This window comes from Xenopus laevis, chromosome 7S (genome assembly GCF_017654675.1).
Source record: "Xenopus laevis strain J_2021 chromosome 7S, Xenopus_laevis_v10.1, whole genome shotgun sequence".
NCBI classification, from domain to species: domain Eukaryota; kingdom Metazoa; phylum Chordata; class Amphibia; order Anura; family Pipidae; genus Xenopus; species Xenopus laevis.
The window spans coordinates 112,809,108-112,831,622 of record NC_054384.1 but is presented as its reverse complement, the minus strand read 5'-3'; the positions used below and the strand labels follow the sequence as shown (position 1 = coordinate 112,831,622).

The window sequence follows — 22,515 nt, the reverse complement described above, 5'->3', positions numbered from 1 at the left end:
ATGCCGGGGACCATGAATTAGTGTTATACAGAGGTTTAGTGATCCTGGGGACCATGAATTAGTGTTATACAGAGGTTGGTGATGCCGGGGACCATGAATTAGTGTTATACAGAGGTTGGTGATGCCGGGGACCATGAATTAGTGTTATACAGAGGTTGATGATGCCGGGGACCATGAATTAGTGTTATACAGAGGTTTAGTGATGCCGGGGACCATGAATTAGTGTTATACAGAGGTTAATGATGCCTTGGGACCATGAATTAGTGTTATACAGAGGTTTGGTGATGCCGGGGACCATGAAGTAGTGTTATACAGAGGTTGGTGACACTGGGACCATGAATCAGTGTTATACAGAGGTTAGTGACACTGGGACCATGAATCAGTGTTATACAGAGGTTAGTGACACTGGGACCATGAATCAGTGTTATACAGAGGTTAGTGACACTGGGACCATGAATCAGTGTTATACAGAGGTTAGTGATGCCGGGGACCATGAATCAGTGTTATACAGAGGTTGGTGACACTGGGACCATGAATCAGTGTTATACAGAGGTTAGTGATGCTGGGCATTGGTGGCATTAGGAGCCAAGGGCCTCAGGAATGGGGGGTAGGTTCCCTCTATATAAAGCTGGAAGTCCTGGGCTATTGCTTTTGCTTCGGGCCCCAATGGGCCCCACTGAGTCACTTACCTGCTGCCAGTTCTAGTGATGTCATAACTGGATCCAAAGTGTCACATTCTGGGCCCCTGAGAAATAGAAACTGTAGTGAGGCCTAAAATGCCACTTTAACCCGTTCACTACCGGAGTCCTGTGGTCCCTGCCAGCAACTGTGCAACTTGGAGGTTCTCATAGGGGCCCCTGGAATTTTAACATCTGCATTGCTGGAACAAAGGCCCCTCATTGTGTGACTTCAGGCTCCTATAGGGTTAAATGTTAAAGGTAATGTGAAGAGACTGGGCAGCAGGGGGCGCTGATTCTGATTCTGAGCAATGGAGAGCAATATACCCCTTTATATCACTACCATATACTGTACATACTCAGTACTGTCATACAGAGCGGGGAGAGAGACCATGGGAAAGAGAACAGCCCAGGAAGTACAGAGAATCAGAGCTCTGTACCTGGGTAAGTACTGGGGGAGATTCACTTAACCAGGGGGAGGTTCCTGTCTGACCATGGGAAAGAGAACAGCCCAGGAGCAGGAAGTACAGAGAATCAGAGCTCTGTACCTGGGTAAGTACTGGGGGAGATTCACTTACCCAGGGGGAGGTTCCTGTCTGACCATGGGAAAGAGAACAGCCCAGGAGCAGGAAGTACAGAGAATCAGAGCTCTGTACCTGGGTAAGTACTGGGGGAGATTGGATTCACTTACCCAGGGGGAGGTTCCTGTCTGACCATGGGAAAGAGAACAGCCCAGGAGCAGGAAGTACAGAGAATCAGAGCTCTGTACCTGGGTAAGTACTGGGGGAGATTGGATTCACTTACCCAGGGGGAGGTTCCTGTCTGACCATGGGAAAGAGAACAGCCCAGGAGCAGGAAGTACAGAGAATGAGAGTTGGGGGGAACTAGGGGTCAGAACTAGGGGTGAGCAGAAGAGACAGGTGACTAGGGCACAATTATAGAGGGTGCTGGGCAGGTAGCAGTTAAAGTGCCTTGTGCCCGCCCCTATTCCATGTCCCCTCCCCTCATTACACACAAGGCCGTATATACACGAGGGGCTTGGTTGCCCGTGGGCTTGGCCCCGCCCTGCATATGTTTATTGCCCAGAACATTCCTTCCCTGGACACTTGTAAGTTGTATTTAATCCATTCTGGTGGAGCTGCCATATTGATTCCTAATAAAAGTCTAATGTTGTATCAACTGGTTCTGTTCAGGCCCATTTGTAAGAAAGACTGGGAAGAGCCAGTGGTGGGAATGAGAGGCTGCTGGGCCTGGTACTGATAGTCCAGAGTTACTTCATGTTTAGTACTGGACGGATTTACCTCATTCCCATCAGCCCCTGCCCCAGTGATCTTACAATCAGTTTTATCAGCAGGCAGTTAAGCTTCCTAGGCCTGTGAGGTTTGACTGTAGATAGTAAGTTCTGTGGATCAGTAGCAGAACTATAAGATTTTATCAGTCACCTTGGGGGGCTCCACATTAACCCTTTCCAGGCGGGAGACCCTGGGCGAGAGGTCGTTCCATTCAGGCCCTGTGGGTGGGGGTGAGTGTGGGTGAGGGGCAAGTAATTAAGAGATAATTAGGGAAGGAAATTGTTGAGGAGGAGTCGGAGCAGCAAATCTCCCGGGTCCCCTTCGAAGTCTGAATGTTGAGGAATTGGAGTCGCAGGAGACGTGAACTACTGACCCCCAACACCAACTCTGCACCCCCTGTTTTGTCATTAAATGTTCTGCCACTGATTATTTCTGGGGTACCAGGGGCCCCAACATTGGCTTAGCCCTCCCCTGACTCACATGCCCCAAATAGGCCTGGAGTAACATTGTACCCCTAGTAGCAGAACAGTACTCCCAGTACTCCCAGTACTCCCAGCACTCTGCCCTGCTCCAATACTCCTTCCTCTGTGCAATGACACTCACACAGGCAGCGGCGCATTGGAAGCCACGTCTCTTCCCATTGGTGCTGAGTTTAGTCAGTCAGGTCCAATCCCAACACCAGAACCCGGTGTAACTGCTGCTACTGGAACCAACCCCTGTAACCCTTTTTATCCAACACACCAAGGGCACAAAGTGGAGACTGAGTAAGTTGCCTGGAGGAGCCCAGGGGTGCAGGGAGTGGAAGTGGTGTGGGTGCAGGAGGAGCCCAGGGGAGCAGGGAGTGGAAGTGCTGTGGGTGCAGGAGGAGCCCAGGGGTGCAGGGAGTGGAAGTGCTGCGGGTGCAGGAGGAGACCAGGGGTGCAGGGAGTGGAAGTGCTGTGGGTGCAGGAGGAGCCCAGGGGTGCAGGGAGTGGAAGTGCTGTGGGTGCAGGAAGAGCCCAGGGGTGCAGGGAGTGGAAGTGGTGTGGGTGCAGGAAGAGCCCAGGGGTGCAGGGAGTGGAAGTGCTGTGGGTGCAGGAGGAGCCCAGGGGTGCAGGGAGTGGAAGTGCTGTGGGTGCAGGAAGAGCCCAGGGGTGCAGGGAGTGGAAGTGCTGTGGGTGCAGGAGGAGCCCAGGGGTGCAGGGAGTGGAAGTGCTGTGGGTGCAGGAAGAGTCCAGGGGCGCAGGGAGTGGAAGTGCTGTGGGTGCCGGAGGAGCCCAGGGGTGCAGGGAGTGGAAGTGCTGTGGGTGCAGGAGGAGCCCAGGGGTGCAGGGAGAGGAAGTGCTGTGGGTGCAGGAGGAGCCCAGGGGGCAGGGAGTGGAAGTGCTGTGGGTGCAGGAAGAGCCCAGGGGCGCAGGGAGTGGAAGTGCTGTGGGTGCCGGATGAGCCCAGGGGCGCAGGGAGTGGAAGTGCTGTGGGTGCCAGAGGAGCCCAGGGGTGCAGGGAGTGGAAGTGCTGTGGGTGCAGTAGGAGATGGGTGACAAGTTTGGAGATAGAGAAGTCAATGTAAATAGGTGAGACTGGGGGGGTCACAAACACTTCGGGTGCTCAGGAGACACAATTTATTTCCTGTGGGTCAGTCCCATTGGTTCAGTCCTGGTGATGAAAATGGCAGTGGCCGAGGGGGTCGCACTATGTGGGGGCAGAATGACGGGGGGCCGAGAGTTGGATTTGATTGTCTCTCACTGAATCTCATGACTTGTAGGGAAATGGGGGGGGCAGTAGAAATTCCCAGACATCCCCCCCTTATTCCCCCCTCACCCCCCAATGTATTGTCTGATTGTGTAGCAGGAAAAAGGGACTTGGGGAAAGTTTCTTATTTTCTCTCCTGGAATTTCTTTGTTTTTCAGTGAATTTGTTACAGACGGAGACAATTGCTGGAGACTGGCGCTGGTTCACCTCCCCCCCACATGGGGTAAGTACCGACCCCCCCATTTGTATCAGACCCAAAGTATTGTCCAATTTGTCATCATTTCATTATTTCTGGCTGATTTGTTGACACCAGTTACTACTGGATCTACTGTGTCTGTCTGTCTGTGTCTGTCTGTCTGTGTCTGTCTGTCTGTCTGTGTCTGTCTGTGTCTGTCTGTGTCTGTCTGTCTGTCTGTGTCTGTCTGTCTGTGTCTGTCTGTCTGTGTCTGTCTGTCTGTCTGTGTCTGTCTGTCTGTGTCTGTCTGTCTGTCTGTCTGTCAGTTTTTTGCTGACCCCCCCGCCCCCTCTTACACACTCAGGATTGCACTGACCCCTGACATGTCACAGACATACGGGGGGGGGGGGGGACTGTTGCTTTAAGTGACTTATATTAGGGAGTGGGGGGAGATTTATAATGTAGTGTGGGAAAGTGTAAGTTACACAATGTTGTTACTGATGTTACAGACAATGTGACTGATCCTTCATGAGTTTTGTGTCACAATTACACCCCCTGCCCTAACGATGGAGGTGACAATATTTACTCCCCCCCCCATGATCAGACCCTCATTAACCTCATTGGGGCCATATTGTCCCCCCACCCATGGGCCCCCACAGGACTCACTGCTCACAGCACAATGCAACTCCCTGCACCTGGGGACTCACTAATAATGTTCTGTTGTTGGGCCAGGAGTCCAATAAGGGTGACGGGAGTTGCTGGGAGTTTCCCGAGTGCAATGGGTCAGTTTCCCGGGTCGGACTAATTAAACAGGACCCGACACATCCCCCCCCCCCGCACATCAGACCATTGGGCTCAACCAGCCTCAGGCTTTAAACTGTCTTTAATTCAATTCCTCAAATATTTCCCCTCTGGGACCCCCTCCGGCCACAGCTCTGCAGTCCCACGAATAAAGACGACCGTCATTACCTGCCATTATTAGCAACTCCCTGCAACCCTGCGTCACACCCCCCAGTACTGACATAACCTGCCATTATTAGCAACAACTCCCTGCAACCCTGCCTCACACCCCCCAGTACTGACATTACCTGCCATTTTTAGCAACAACTCCCTGCAACCCTGCCTCACCCCCCCCCAGTACTGACATTACCTGCCATTATTAGCAACAACTCCCTGCAACCCTGCCTCACACCCCCCAGTACTGACATTACCTGCCATTATTAGCAACTCCCTGCAACCCTGCGTCACACCCCCCAGTACTGACATTATCTGACATTATTAGCAACTCCCTGCAACCCTGCGTCACACCCCCCAGTACTGACATTACCTGCCATTATTAGCAACAACTCCCTGCAACCCTGCGTCACACCCCCCAGTACTGACATTACCTGCCATTATTAGCAACAACTCCCTGCAACCCTGCGTCACACCCCCCAGTACTGACATAACCTGCCATTATTAGCAACAACTCCCTGCAACCCTGCCTCACACCCCCCAGTACTGACATTACCTGCCATTATTAGCAACAACTCCCTGCAACCCTGCCTCACACCCCCCAGTACTGACATTATCTGCCATTATTAGCAACTCCCTGCAACCCTGCGTCACACCCCCCAGTACTGACATTACCTGCCATTATTAGCAACAACTCCCTGCAACCCTGCCTCACACCCCCCAGTACTGACATCACCTGCCATTATTAGCAACAACTCCCTGCAACCCTGCCTCACACCCCCCAGTAGTAACATGACTCACTGATACGGGGGGGGTACTTGTGAGCCCCCCTTGCACCAGAGTTTGTACAAGAGAAGCCGTTGAGTGTGCAGTGCCCGGGGCTGAGACGTGTGACAGGTGTGGGACACACAGGGTTAATAAGAGAAATCCCAATATAATGAGAGAAGGAGGGGGAGCACAGGGAAAGACTTGGCTTTGGGACAGACTGGGAACAATGGATCAGGGAACTGGGACCAGTCATAGGGGGGGGGAGGGGACGGCTGAGGACCAGAGATAAGAGGAACCAAAATCCTTTATATCCAATAATATTCCTCCCCCTCCCCCACTATTCACCAACCCAACCTGGGGGCCAAGGTGCCGCACTGCCAACTCCTCCCTCTAATGAGCTCTCAGCCCTGAATGGGAGGGGCCCCAGTTCCACATTTAAGGGGCCAGTGCTGCTGATGTTGTTGAACTACTACTACTCTGTCAATCCCCTGCCATAATATGGGGGGACATCCTCATAAAAGTCTGTTGGATGTGACTGGACTAGTCGTGGGGCCCCTACACTTCCCCAACTACACCCCTCTATTCACCTCCTCCCCTTTAATCCCATTTCATCATCACTATATGACCCCCCCAATTTACTGGTGCAGCTGCACCCCAGTCTTACTATATGCGTGGGAGGGTTGGGGTGTAGGAGGGTTGTGGTATGGGTGAGTTGGGGTGTGGGAGGGTTGGGGTGTTGCAGAGCTGGGGTGTGAGAGAGTAGGGGTGTGAGAGAGTTGGGGTGTGGGTGAGTTGGGGTGTGGGTGAGTTGGGGTGTGGGTGAGTTGGGGTGTGGGTGAGTTGGGGTGTGAGAGAGTTGGGGTGTGGGAGAGTTGGGGTGTGGGAGAGTTGGGGTGTGGGTGAGTTGGGGTGTGGGTGAGTTGGGGTGTGGGAGGGTTGGGGTGTGGGTGAGTTGGGGTGCAGGAGCAGCAGCTTCTGGGAAGTGCTTATTAATCATTCATTATGGAAAGAGCAGCCATTAGCTCGGAGCGTTCCGGCAACACTAAAAATATTCGCAGCATCAGTGGCGCCCAGTCTCGCTCATTCTCCCGCCTCTGGCTCCGACCCACTTTGCTCCTGTCAGATATCGATTGCGCAGGGTTGGGGGAGAGAGGCCCGTGGGATGTTGGGGTCCATACGATATATATACCCCCCCCACCCATTAGATTAGGTGCAGAATCAGGGCAGGAGGGCAAATTGTGATTGTTTCATTGATAACTTTGGTTGCTATGGGATACTAGACCTGCAGAAAACATTGTAGCAGTTATTGGGGTTCAGTGGGGGGGTAAAGATAAATTCTGCCCCTTAGGCTCCTCCCCTTTTCACTGGAAAGACCCACCAATAACATCGCATGAAACGACGGAACCGAAATGGGTCACTGTGAATTGTCAGATACGGGTAGAATTGTATTGTTTGTGTATCTGATGATTCCAACACCGAATTGGATCGGAATTGTTCCATCTATGTCCTGTGCCCCGGGGGCTCTGAGCAATGTAGGAAAGCCCATTTATTATAACCCCCAGAGCCCTCAATACATGCTGCAGGGCTGCACTGACTGAAATGGAATTGCCCTTCTAGAGATTGGCTACCCCAGCCTAATGCCCCTTTGCCTCCATTAGCAACACCCACATTATAGTTTGTACCCCCAGTGCCTGTGCCCCCCACCTTTACTTTGAGCCTCACACATTGGCAGCAGTTTCATGGCCCGGGACTAGTGAGTGATGGACTTACTGGTATATGATTCCATGGGGCAAATTCACTAAAGGACGAATCGCCTAACACTAGCGTGAATGCGTCAGCGTAGCGCATTTTCGTTAATTCGCCAATTCACTAAAGGACGCTGGCGTAAATTCTCTAGTGTTACTTCGCACCCTTACGCCTGGCGAATTTGTGCAACGGACGGAACTACGCAAATTCACTAACGCGCTAATTATTCTGAACGCTACCTTTTACGCCAGACTTCCTTCGCCACCTCAGACCAGGCGAAGCGCAATAGAGTAGATAGGAATTGCTTCAAAAAAAGTTTAAAAATTTTCTAAGTCCCAAAAAACGCTTGGGTTTTTTCATTTTTTATGGGTGATAGGCTGAAAAAGATCGAAATTTTTTTGGGGGCTCCCCTCCTTCCCCCCTACATTTCCTAACTCATGGCACCTTAACTATACAGTGGGCACATGTGTAGGGCAAAATAAACATTTTATTTGCTGTTTTGAAGGTTTCCCAGGCTTGTGTAGTGATGCTACATATTCCTCCATTGTAACTTCTATTTGGCGCCGTATGCAAATTAACCATCGCTAGCGTAACTTTGCTTTGCTTGGCGAATTAACGCCAATGCAACTTCGCAACCTTACACTACCACTGAGCGCAACTTTGGATTTTAGTGAATTTGCAGAGCGCTGGCGGAAATATGCCTGGCGAAGTGCGGCGAAGCGGACGCTGGCGCAACTACGAATCTTGCCCCCATGTTGGAGCTGGTGTTGGAGGGGCCCTACTGCTTGTCAAGGTGTTTAGGCTTTAGCCCCGCCCCCACTTTCCCAAACAATAGGACAATTATGGGCATTTTGAGTTGAGCCCCCAGCACGTCCCCCAGTTTCCCCTTATAAGTAGCAAGTGTTTTGTACAATAAGAATATTCCCCTTTCTCTTTTATATTTAACTGATTCCAGTCATCAATGTTAATGGGGGAGTTTGGCTCCAGGGGCAGCAATTAATGTACTGGGGGGGGGCAATTTATCTCCCGACTTTGTGTAGATGAGATTTGTCTTTGTAGGGAAATTACTTTTGTGTCATTTTGGGATTGTGATTGGCAACATTAAAGGGGACCTGTCACCCAGACACAAAAATCTGTATAATAAAAGTCCTTTTCAAATTAAACATGAAATCCAATTTGTATTTTTTATTAAAGCATTCATAGCTGTTGTAAGCTCATTTAAAAATCTCAGCTGTCAATCAAATATTGTCTGCCCCTCCTCTATGCCTCAGGCAATTACTTTCACTTTCCATTCAGCACTTCCTACATGTCACTGCTCTCCCCACATTCCCCCCAATCTCTTCACCATATAATTGTGTAGCCAGGACATGGGGATGGACATCAGCTCCCCCATTCTGGTGCACAAACAAGATTCTGAGATGATACAAGTCTTGTCTTAATAACAGTCTGTACAAAATGGCTCCTGCCTGCTTGTTATAATTATGAATTCCCAGACTGAAGGAAACAACATTCAAATCATTTATATAGTGTAATTAAAGTTCATTTTGCTTGACTTATGTTATAAAAGAGGATCTTGAACAAATGTTGTGGGTGACGGGTCCTCTTTAATCTTCACCATACCTTTTGTGACATCAGAATCCATTCTGTGGGTACAAAATGAGTTTGTGAGCAGATAATAGAATGGCAGAGTTTTGTGTTGTTCTGTGAAGGAGGCAGAATTGGGGAACGTTGAAGTCTATATTTGCAGTTGTGATGCCACTAATGCCCCTGTCTATGTTTATCTGCCCCACAGTGGGACTCCATCAGTGAAATGGACGAGTTTTTCAGGCCCATTCACACGTACCAAGTGTGTAACGTCATGTCTCCCAACCAGAACAACTGGCTCCGGACCAGCTGGGTGCAACGTGAGGGGGCTCGCCGGGTCTACGTGGAGATCAAGTTCACCCTGAGAGACTGCAATAGCATGCCGGGGGTGTCGGGCACCTGCAAGGAGACCTTTAACCTCTACTACCTGGAGACTGACCGGGACCTGGGCAGCAGCACCACAGAGACCCAATTCATGAAGATCGACACCATCGCGGCAGATGAGAGTTTCACCAACGTGGACCTTGGGGTGCGGAGACTCAAGTTAAACACAGAGGTCCGTGGGGTCGGGCCCCTCACCAGGCGGGGGTTCTACTTGGCCTTTCAGGACATTGGGGGGTGCATTGCCATCGTGTCAGTGCGGGTTTATTATAAGAAGTGCCCCCCCATGGTGAGGAATTTGGCGGCGTTTTCTGAGGCCGTAACTGGCTCCGACTCTTCTTCTCTGGTGGAGGTGCAAGGGGAGTGTGTGGGGAACTCAGAGGAGAGAGACCCCCCAAAGATGTATTGCAGCTCCGAGGGGGAATGGCTGGTTCCCATTGGCAAATGCGTCTGCAGTGCCGGATTCGAAGAGCAGAGCGACTCGTGTGTAGGTAAGTGGCCCAATCGTACGATCAGTGGCCTGGGCTTCTCTCCTTAGCTCCTGGGCTTCTTGTCTCACATGTGGGTCAGGCCCACGGAAATGGAGCCAGCAGCAGAGATTGCACCAAAGGCACCCAATTCATTCTGTTTATTGGGGGGCATAAATCCTGGGGTTTGGGGATTTAGGGACAATTTAGAAAGAAAGGGAGACTTCTTTTTCTTAACCCCTCCCCCACACACAATATTTCCATTAAAAAGATGTAACACAATAGGATGACTGTTGGGAAAATCTGGCAGCAGCTATTGGTGTGTATGTGGGGGTGTGAAGGGGGGGTTATAAGAGAACTTTGATCCCCTCACCTCGACTGTGGGGCTTCAGTGGCTCAGTGGGGGGGGCATGGGGCACTAGGATTTCAGTCAGTATCTGTGTACCCAATGTGTACCCACATCTACCCCATGTCTACATGCTGCGCCCACAATCAAATACCATAAAGATTAATAGCCCCAGTAGTGAGTGCAAGCTCTGATGGCCAGGGAGTGCTGAACAGTCATTAAAGCAATGGCTACGTAAATAATTCCTGGTCAAGGTAACAGAGAGGAAAGACCCCAAAACCTTCATATACTTGTGGAAATTAAGGTATTTAAGGGCAGGGAATATAAAGCCAGGTTTGGCAGTTGATACGTGGAGCTGCCTCCCAGCAGATATGTAACTTGGAAATAAAGGCATTGCACAGTGATTAGCAGGACAAGGACAACCAATGGATCCTTTATTTACATTGATTTGTAGTTTTGCTTCAGTCTTTATTGGAAATGTTTGGATTGAAGCGAAAGCTTTATGGCTAAATGGACAGAACATTGAGATGGGGGTTGGGCAATATGTGGATTGGGCTACGATTCTGCAGAGTGTTTCAACGCTTGTCACTCGCAGCAATCCCACAATCCTCAGCCAGTACTCAGCTGTATCCAATAGCAACCAGGCAGCACATCACTAATGAAGACAATACAGTGAGTGTAGCGCAGTATTTCAGACCAGCGGCAGATATAAATAAGTAAATGTGACACAGGACCACAGATGGAAAGGGGATTTGGGTATCGGGGGACACAAACTGTACAAACAGATAAATAAAATGACAGAGAACAAATCAGTGAACCAGACCCCTAGAGACACTCTCTCCTTTCTTCCCCTTAATAAAGTGGCCTCACTCTACAAACATAAAAGCCTTAGTTTGTTCCTGGAAAGGGCTGAGCGGGGCCCTAAACTCACTGCTTCATATTCAAGGTTAAAGTTTATTTACACAGGCAGTTTATTACTATGAATATTAATAATTAGAGTGTTTGAGTAACGAGAACATTAACAAACATGAACAGTTTTAGTCCTTCATAGAAAGGACATAGAGACTGTGAGCTCTGAGAGACATGAGCTCTCAATTCATTTAACCTCTTCCCTGATAGAGTGTGTAACCCTCTAGAAACGGTACTATAACCTCTGCAGTAACTTATTATTCTACTGTCTCCATCTTGTCCTGCTGTCTCCATCTTGCTCTACTGTCTCCATCTTGTCCTGTCTCCATCTTGTCCTACTGTCTCCATCTTGTCCTGCTGTCTCCATCTTGTCCTGCTGTCTCCATCTTGTCCTACTGTCTCCATCTTGTCCTACTGTCTCCATCTTCTCCTACTGTCTCCATCTTGTCCTACTGTCTCCCTCTTGTCCTACTGTCTCCATCTTCTCCTACTGTCTCCATCTTGTCCTACTGTCTCCATCTTGCTCTACTGTCTCCATCTTGTCCTACTGTCTCCATCTTGTCCTACTGTCTGCATCTTGCCATACTGTCTCCATCTGCTCTAATTGTCTCCATCTTGACCTACTGTTTCCATCTTCTTTTATTGTATCCATCTTGCCCTACTGCCTCCATCTTGTCCTACTGTCTCCATCTTCTATTATTATATCCATCTTGTCCTACTGTCTCCATCTTGTCCTACTGTCTCCATCTTGCCCTACTGTCTCCATCTTGTCCTACTGTCTCCCTCTTGTCCTACTGTCTCCATCTTCTCCTACTGTCTCCATCTTGTCCTACTGTCTCCATCTTGCTCTACTGTCTCCATCTTGTCCTGCTGTCTGCATCTTGCCATACTGTCTCCATCTGCTCTAATTGTCTCCATCTTGACCTACTGTTTCCATCTTCTTTTATTGTATCCATCTTGGCCTACTGCCTCCATCTTGTCCTACTGTCTCCATCTTCTATTATTATATCCATCTTGTCCTACTGTCTCCATCTTGTCCTACTGTCTGCATCTTGCCATACTGTCTCCATCTGCTCTAATTGTCTCCATCTTGACCTACTGTTTCCATCTTCTTTTATTGTATCCATCTTGCCCTACTGCCTCCATCTTGTCCTACTGTCTCCATCTTCTATTATTATATCCATCTTGTCCTACTGTCTCCATCTTGTCCTACTGTCTCCATCTTGCCCTACTGTCTCCATCTTGTCCTACTGTCTCCCTCTTGTCCTACTGTCTCCATCTTCTCCTACTGTCTCCATCTTGTCCTACTGTCTCCATCTTGCTCTACTGTCTCCATCTTGTCCTGCTGTCTGCATCTTGCCATACTGTCTCCATCTGCTCTAATTGTCTCCATCTTGACCTACTGTTTCCATCTTCTTTTATTGTATCCATCTTGGCCTACTGCCTCCATCTTGTCCTACTGTCTCCATCTTCTATTATTATATCCATCTTGTCCTACTGTCTCCATATTGTCCTACTGTCTCTATCTTGCCCTACTGTCTCCATCTGTACTACTGTCTCCCTCTTGCCCTACTGTCTCCATCTTGTCCTACTGTCTCCATCTTGCCCTATTGTCTCCATCTTACCCTACTGTCTCCATCTTATCCTGCTGTCTCCATCTTGTCCTACTATTTCCTTCTTGCCCCGCTGTCACCATCTTGTCCTACTATTTCTTTCTTATCCTAATGTCTCCATCTTGCCCTACTGTCTCCATCTTGTCCTACTATTTCCTTCTTGTCCTACTTTCTCCATCTTTTCTTACTGTCTTCATCTTGCCATACTGTCTACATCTTGCCATATAGACTCAATCTTCTTTTATTGTCTCCATCTTGACCTACTGTCTCCATCTTCTTTTGTTGTATCCATCTTGCCCTACTGTCTCCATCTTGCCCTACTGTCTCCATCTTGACCTACTGTCTCCATCTTTACCTACTGTCACCATATTTACCTACTATCTCCATCTTCTTTTATGGTGTCCATTTTACCCTGTGTTGACCTACTTTCTACATCTTCTTTTATTGTATCCATCTATATTGTATGCATCTTGTCCATCTGTCTCCATCTTGCCCTACTGTCTCCATCTTGTTCTACTGTTTCCATCTTGACCTATTGTCTCCATCTTGTTCTACTATCTCCATCTTGTCCGACTCTCTCCATCTTGTTCCTACTCTCTCCATCTTGTGGTACTGTCTCCATCTTGCCCTACTGTCTCCATCTTGTCCTACTGTCTCCATATTGTCCTACTGTCTCTATCTAGCCCTACTGTCTCCATCTGTCCTACTGTCTCCCTCTTGCCCTACTGTCTCCATCTTGTCCGACTGTCTCCATCTTGCCCTATTGTCTCCATCTTACCCTACTGTCTCCATCTTCCCCTACTGCCTCTATCTTGCCCTACTTTCTCCATCTGGTACAGTAGGACCAGATGGTCCTACTGTCTCCATATTACCCTGCTGTCTCCATCTTACCCTAATGTCTCCATCTTGTCCTACCATCTCCATCTTACCCTGCTGTCTCCATCTTGTCCTACTATTTCTTTCTTATCCTAATGTCTCCATCTTGCCCTACCTTCTCAATCTTGTCCTACTATTTCCTTCTTGTCCTACTGTCTCCATCTATTCTTACTGTCTACAGCTTGCCATACTGTCTACATCTTGCCATATAGTCTCAATCTTCTTTTATTGTTTCCATCTTGACCTACTATCTCCATCTTCTTTTGTTGTATCCATCTTGCCCTACTGTCTCCATCTTGACCTACTGTCTCCGTCTTGACCTACTGTCTCCATCTTCTCCTACTGTCTCCATCTTGTCCTACTGTCTCCATCTTGCTCTACTGTCTCCATCTTGTCCTGCTGTCTGCATCTTGCCATACTGTCTCCATCTGCTCTAATTGTCTCCATCTTGACCTACTGTTTCCATATTCTTTTATTGTATCCATCTTGCCCTACTGCCCCCATCTTGTCCTACTGTCTCCATCTTCTATTATTATATCCATCTTGTCCTACTGTCTCCATATTGTCCTACTGTCTCTATCTTGCCCTACTGTCTCCATCTGTACTACTGTCTCCCTCTTGCCCTACTGTCTCCATCTTGTCCTACTGTCTCCATCTTGCCCTATTGTCTCCATCTTACCCTACTGTCTCCATCTTATCCTGCTGTCTCCATCTTGTCCTACTATTTCCTTCTTGCCCCACTGTCTCCATATTTACCTATTGTCTCCATCTTCTTTTATTGTATCCATCTTGCCCTGTCTTGACCTACTGTCTCCATCTTCTTTTGTTGTATCCATCTTTGCCCTTCTGTCTCCATCTTGTCCTACTGTTTCCATCTTGTCCTACTGTCTCCATCTTGCCCTACTGTCTCCATCTTGACCTACTGTCTCCATCTTTACCTACTGTCTCCATCTTCTTTTATGGTGTCCATTTTGCCCTGTCTTGACCTACTTTCTCCATCTTCTTTTATTGTATCCATCTTGTCCATCTGTCTCCATCTTGCCCTACTGTCTCCATCTTGTTCTACTGTTTCCATCTTGACCTATTGTCTCCATCTTGTCCTACTATCTCCATCTTGTCCTACTCTCTACATCGTGTCCTACTCTCTCCATCTTGTCCTACTGTCTCCATCTTGCCCTACTGTCTCCATCTTGTCTTACTGTCTCCATCTTGCCCTACTGTCTCCATCTTGCCCTACTGTCTCCATCTTGTCTTACTGTCTCCATCTTGCCCTACTGTCTCCATGTTGCCCTATTGTCTCCATCTTGTCCTACTGTCTCCATCTTGCCCTACTGTCTCCATGTTGCCCTATTGTCTCCATCTTGTCCTACTGTCTCCATCTTGCCTGAAGGATGCCTTCATTTCTCCTGTTTATATTAAATACAAATTCTGCAGGGTCCCAGAGATTTGGCCCTTACAGAGGGCCCTGTTTGCCGATTATTAAAGGCTACATCTTCACCCACAGAGAACTTCATAGACCCCTGACAGGCAGATATTTGTTCATCACTTATGAGGCGTGTCTTTTGTTCTCCCCCATCCATCAGAATGTGAATGTGACAGATGAGTCTCCCCCAGAATGCAAATATCCCATTCCAGACCCCGTCCCCTTTATTATGTCTGACAGTTGCTGGGGTTGGGGAAGATTCTGTCAAAGATGGAAATTAGAGTTTCTATTTGTATGGGAAGGAGAAGCTTGTGCCCAGCTTTTGTCGCTCAGGGACCGTCAGACACGGGGAGAGAAAATCTGTGGCCGAATAAACTTTCTAAATATACCCAGGGATTTCATTTTTCATGTGAGGTGTGGGGCTGCCATAGGGAATAGTACTGTCCCCATAGCACCTGAGCCGAATACCCACTGCCCCCAGCAGATCCTGTATCAGGGCCAGCAAATAGATTGTACCAGTAGCATGGAATTCTGGGTAGAACATGAGTTCCTATTGAGTTTAATGAGAAATAATTTCTGTAACCGCTTGCTGGCCTCTCGTCTACTGAATTAATCACAAGAAATAGCCCATCACTAGGGGGAAATACAGGTGCAAACATTCCCATGTTACCTTGCGTCTCAGCCCCGCCCCATGTCTCAGCAGCTGCCCAATAGCAGCATAGACTGTGTGACATCATATCAGCCGCCCACGCATGCATTAGAGTGACTCATTTATGTGCATAAAATACCCCCTGCAATAGACTTGTCCCTGCACAGAATGCACACCTCCCAACATTCTGGAAATAAAAAGAGAGACAAAACGTTGCCATGCCCACTTTTTTGTGGCCACACCCCCTAATTACCATGTTCATTTTACAAAATTTCGCAGGTTATAAAAGTTTGAACATTTATGTGGGTTTTTTTCAGTTATGACAGTTTTGCTAATAAAGGTGAATTGCCCTTTAACCTGTGAGTCTAATTTTTCCCAAGGGACCTGTTATCTTATATTGTTACAATTACTTATTTGCTTATCTAGAAATTGTTACAAACATATCTTATCTGCTGCTGTGGCTGTTCTGGGCTCTCTGCCAAAAGCTAGGTAGAAACTTTCCAGTACAAATGAGGGATTGCCGGTTGAGCTGTCAAAAGAGGGACTGTCCCTCTAAAAACGGGACAGTTGGGAGGTGTGAGAATGGTCAGGAAAGCATTGAGATTGTTGATTCCTTAGTGCTGTATAGTATGGCAGCTCCCGCACACAGAACCAGAAATACAACTGATGTGTGAGTAATAATGCCGGGTCCCTGTGCAGTTTGGGTGAGTATTGGCATGTAACTGGCAGCAACGACTTCTTCTTACAGCACTTACTTATCACTGCAGGGTGGATTCATATCCCAAGCTGCTTCCAAGACAATTGTGTCGAACACAAGAACATTTCTGGCTGAGCCTTTTTCTCATTTTATTTGCAGTAATTTGAAGCAGAAGATTTCAGGGACCCAGGGGCGATCCTGGCCCCTCCGCTGCCTGAGGCAGCTGCCCCCCCTCCCCCGGGAATTCGCTCTTAAAGTACCAGGAGCAGCATTTTTGCTGCCCCTGGTACCTAGTGGGTTGCTGCCGCCTGAGGCGACAGCCTCAACTTGCCTCATTGGCGAAGCACCCCTGCAGGGACCAACCCCCTTCCTCAGGTGCAACACATGTTCAGCCAGCAGTGAATGGGTCACACTCTGTGGGAGGGGAAATTACTTGTGTCCACCAAAATGTACCAAATTGTTCCATAACACAAGTTAATGCGACACAAATCTGTGGGTCCCACGTCTGACACATCTGTCCCTGAATATTGGGGCAACTTGAGAAATCCTGCCTGGACTCCCCACTTACCCCCATTGCCTCACTCTGTGCCTGGCAGTTGCCCACTACCCGCTTTGCAGATAAAGCGACAGTTACAGTGTGTACTGGGGGGGTCTCAGATTGAACCCCCCCAGGAATATCTCCTTGGCCGGGGGCAGAATGGGAGTGGGTGGCTGATTAGAGCAAAAACTCGGGGGCTTCACACTCCCTAATATTTCTGATTCTTTTCTCTTCTCAGATCTTTTATTTTAATGAGCTATTTCCCAGGATCCTTCACATCTCTGTCTCACCCTTAATTATCCCCTCAGCACCCGCAAGCCCCCCGCACATCCACTCACCAATTAGATCATCAGCTTCTCTGTCCAAGGGACAAATCATTCATTAGTGAAACCCCAACCCACTAACCACTCACTAAATCCTCCAACACTTCAGCTGCTTCACAAACGGCAACATCCACCTGTCACTCAATCACCTGCTCATTAACCTGCACATGATTCCTGCCCTCCCTGTAACACTCGGCCGAATGGGCTCATCTGCCTCCCAATCATTTTATTCCTCTCTCTTTCCACACGGGGGTTTATGTGCAATTTATAAATGGATTTCATTTCACATGGAACTTTCCTCAATCAGCAAAGCCTGGCCAACTGATGATGGTTACACTGGAGAAGAGACCGTTAAGGGGGATATGATCACTATATATAAATATATAAGGGGTATATGACCACTATATATAAATATATAAGGGGTATATGATCACTATATATAAATATATAAGGGGATATGATCACTATATATAATATATATGGGGATATGATCACTATATATTAAATATATAAGGGGGATATAGGGGATAGATCACTATAATATTACATATATTAAGGGGGATATGATCACTATATTTTAAATATATAGGGGAGTATGATCCACTATATATAAATTATATAAGGGGATGTGATCACTATATTTAAATATATAAGGGATGTGATCACTATATATAAATATATAAGGGGATATGATCACTATATAGAAATATATAAGGGGGATATGATCACTATATATAAATATATAAGGGATATTGATCAATATATATAAATATATAGGGATATGATCACTATATATAAATTATATAAGGGGATTATGATCACTATATATAAATATATAAGGGATTGATCACTATATATAAATATATAAGGGGGATATGATCACTATATATAATATATAAGGGGGATATGATCACTATATATAAATATATTAAGGGGGATAGATCACATATATAATTATAAGGGATATTGATCACTATATATAAATATATAAGGGGATATGATCACTATATAAATATAATGGGATTGATACTATATATAATATATAGGGGATATGATCACTATATATAAATATATAAGGGGGAATATAACAAAGGATTCGGGGGCTCGGCCCTAGTTCCCTAGTTTTTTGGTTGGATTTTGAGTGTAATATTTATTGTGAGGGATTGGGCAGGTTTAGTAGAATCAAATTCTCTTTGTCTCTAATTTCCCAATATAGTGGATTTCGGGGTCCCCGCTGGGGTTTCTGGAGAACTGGACTTTGTTTTTGAGGGAAGAAAGAAATAATTTGTGATTTGAGACCCCAGTCATGTTTTTGGGGGGCACCCCTGCTAGGGGAAGACAGCAATAGTCAGTGGCCGGAGATCTTTGTTTCTTCTGTGTCTGTAAAATTGGGAAGTCCCTGGGGGCCCCTGAACAAAAAATAACCCCCCCCCACAACTCCCTCTGGAAGTGAATGTGAGGGAGGGAAAGTCCCCAAATGCTCAAACTCCATTGGACAATTAGTGCTGAGATCTCTTGTTCCCTTTCTGTTCTCTAAATTAACCTCCCCCCCAACATAACGAGACCTGAAATAAGTGTCAGACACGAAAGAGGGAGAAGGAAAGGTCAGGGGGGGCAGGTAGAACAGGGCAAAGGTCAGAGGTCAGTTGGGAGGGACTTTCTGTGATGGACGGGGGGTGCCCTTGTCAATCCATATGGCAACTCCTGCCAGTGATATTCCACTTGGGTCACTCGCTGACACTCATTTCTCTTCTCATTTCTGCAGCCTGTGACCTCGGCTACTACAAGTCCTTCCCCGGGGATCAGCCGTGCTCCAAGTGCCCCCCATTTAGCCATTCTGAGACCCTCGCTGCCCGACTCTGCCCCTGTGACACCAACTACTACCGCTCCTCATCCGACCCACCTTCTGCCCCCTGTACACGTAAGTACCCCAATATTCCTATTGGCTCTTATCTAGGGGAGGATCCATTACAGGGGACCCATCACCCTAACAAATTGTTTCAACTCCTTTTCATCATATTGTGAGACATCTAATAACCAATCTGCAGTGTAACCAATCCCAACTTGTCTTTCCTCATAACTAATCCCTTTCATTCCCTTTATCAGTTTAGTTGCTCTTCTCTGTACTTTCTCTATTTCATTACTGTCCCTTATATATTTATATATAGCGATCATATCCCCCTTATATATTTATATATAGTGATCATATCCCCTTATATATTTATATATAGTGATCATATCCCCGTATTTATATTTATCCCCCTTTATATTTATTATATAGTGATCATATCCCCCTTATATATTTATATATAGTGATCATATCCCCTTATATATTTATATATAGGGATCATATCCCCCTTATATATTTATAAATAGGGATCATATCCCCCTTATATATTTATATATAGTGATCATATCCCCTTATATATTTATATATAGTGATCATATCCCTCTTATATATTTATATATAGTGATCATATCCCCTTATATATTTATATATACTGATCATATCCCCCTTATATATTTATATATCTGATCATATTCCCCCTTATATAATTTATATATAGTGATCATATCCCCTTATAATAATTATATATAGTGATCATATCCCCGTATATATTTATATATAGTGATCATATCCCCTTATATATTTATATAGTGATCATATCCCCTTATATATTTATATATTAGTGATCATATCTACTTATATATTTATATATAGTGATCATATCCCTTATATATTATATATAGTGATCATATCCCTTATATATTTATATAAGTTTTGCCCTTATATATTTGTATAGTGATCATATCCCCTTATATATTTATATATAGTCATCATACCCCCATTATATATATTTATATAGTGATCAAATCCCCTTATATATTTATATTATAGTGATCATATCCCTCTTATATATTTATATATAGTAATCATATCCCCTTATATATTTATATATAGTGATTCATATCCCCTTATATATTTATATATAGTTATCATATCCCCTTATATATTTATATATAGTGGATCATAGCTCCTTATATATTTATATATAGTGATCATATCTCCTTATATATTTATAGAAACAAGCTGCTGTGTAGCCATGGGGGCAGCCATTCAAGCACAGGATACACAGTAGATAACAGATAAGTACTACTATAGTTTATATAAACAAGCTGTTGTGTAGCCATGGGGACAGCCATTCCAGCACAGGATACACAGTAGATAACAGATAAGTACTACTATAGTTTATATAAACAAGCTGCTGTGTAGCCATGGGGGCAGCCATTTAAAGGAGAAAAGGCTCTGGTTACACCGCAGATAGCAGATAAGCTCTGTAGAACGTAATGTTATCTGTTATCCACTACTTAACCTGCGCCATATATCCTTTTTTAAATTTCCAGTACTGCTACACAGCAGCTTGTTTATATAAACTATAGTAGTACTTATCTGTTATCTACCATGTATCCTGTGCTTGAATGGCTGCCCCCATGGCTACACAGCAGCTTGTTCATATAAACTATAGTAGTACTTATCTGTTATCTACTGTGTATCCTGTGCTTGAATGGCTGCCCCCATGGCTACACAGCAGCTTGTTTATATAAATATATCAGGGGATATGATCACTATATATAAATATATAAGGGGATATGATCACTATATATAAATATACAAGGAGATATGATCACTATATATAAATATATAAGGGGATATGATCACTATATATAAATATATAAGGGGGTATGATGACTATATATAAATATATAAGGGGGATATGATCACTATATATAAATATATAAGGGGATATGATCACTATATATAAATATACAAGGGGGATATGATCACTATATATAAATATATAAGGGGATATGATCACTATATATAAATATATAAGGGATTATGATCACTATATATAAATATATAAGGGGATATGATCACTATATATAAATATATAAGGGGGCATGATGACTATATATAAATATATAAGGGGAATATGATCACTATATATAAATATATAAGGGGATATGATCACTATATATAAATATATAAGGGGATATGACCACTATATATAAATATATAAGGGGGATATGATGACTATCATACACAGCAGTTATTTATATAAACTATAGTAGAGTTTCTGAAGAAAACAAATCAGTTGTATCAGTGCAGGGCAACGCTACATGATATTTTCATTTCCTTAAAACACTTTTTTGCAGTTACTGTTCCTTTAATATAAAGGTTTCAGTAGAAGAGATAAAAGGAGGTGAATGGAGGGGGAATGTGGGGACTAACGAGAGAGAAGGATGATCATTAGTGGAGAGACAAGAGAGCCGAGTGAGGCTGAATGGATCTGGAGTATTGGGGGGGTCACAGGAGTCGACAATGAGTAGAAGAGAAGAAATTAGATTCAGCGGCTGCTGCAGGAGGGGGTTAAGCGGCTCTGATATAAATGAGCCCATAGAGCTGTTGTGTCTTTGAGCAGTTAGTTGATTGGGGGGGTGCAGGGGAGCCTTCAGATCTGGCCGAGAATAAACAGAAAGGATTGGGGTTGATCACAAACTCATGTTTAGCTTCAGTCTGGAGTGAAAGGACACACTTGTGTTCCAATACCCAGAACATAGTGTGAATATTAGGGAATTATACAGCTGGGGGTTCATGCATTTTACATTTGGGGGGGCACATATGTTGGAATGTGTAAATGTAATAGTAATAAGTGATGATGTTGTTCTAGGCCCCCCCTCTGATCCGATGAATCTCATCTCCAGCGTCAATGGCACCTCTGTGACGTTGGATTGGACCCCACCTCTGGACACAGGTGGGCGCAGGGATGTCACATACAATGTCATTTGCCGGCGCTGTGCTTGGGATGCGGGTCAGTGTGAGCCCTGTGGGGGTGGGGTCCGTTACACCCCCCAACAGATGAGCCTAGCAAAGACCTCCCTTACAGTGGCAAATCTCCAGGCCCACATGAACTACACTTTCTGGGTGGAGGCCATCAACGGGGTGTCTGACTTTAGCTTGGAGCCACGGATGTTCTCCTCAGTGAATATAACCACCAACCAGGCAGGTAGGAGCCATATCCCTATGCTTTTCCATCGTGGGGGTATTAGGGGCAGCTCATCTGGATCCGGTGTTTGCCCCATGGGCAAGAACATCCTAAATGATCACAGGCTGATATTGGTATACACCCCAGAAAGTGACTTTTTCCCAGAATTCAATTCTAAAAGTGAGCTCCTGCAATTACACTGGAATCCTGGGGGAATGCAGCATTGTGGGTAAAACATGATTTTTTTGGGGGTTTAGGGCATGGTAGTTTAGTTGCTGAACAGGCTGGAGACAGACAGTGTGGGGTGTGATTTCTGTG

The 22,515-nt window shown here is 45.9% G+C and overlaps 1 protein-coding gene across 2 annotated transcripts in view; it reads left to right on the top strand.

The window, feature by feature from the left end:
• The window catches only part of LOC108697840 (ephrin type-A receptor 8), a 39,598-nt gene that overhangs the window by 5,119 nt on the left and 11,964 nt on the right, over positions 1-22,515 (top strand). The window contains exons 2-5 of one of the 2 annotated variants that reach the window (XM_041571835.1): positions 3,859-3,923; positions 9,136-9,799; positions 18,915-19,070; positions 21,883-21,966. In XM_041571835.1, coding sequence (XP_041427769.1) covers positions 3,859-3,923; positions 9,136-9,799; positions 18,915-19,070; positions 21,883-21,966 — 969 coding nt within the window. Of the gene's footprint in view, positions 1-3,858; positions 3,924-9,135; positions 9,800-18,914; positions 19,071-21,882; positions 22,219-22,515 lie in introns of both variants that reach the window. The other variant, XM_041571834.1, reaches the window with a different exon arrangement.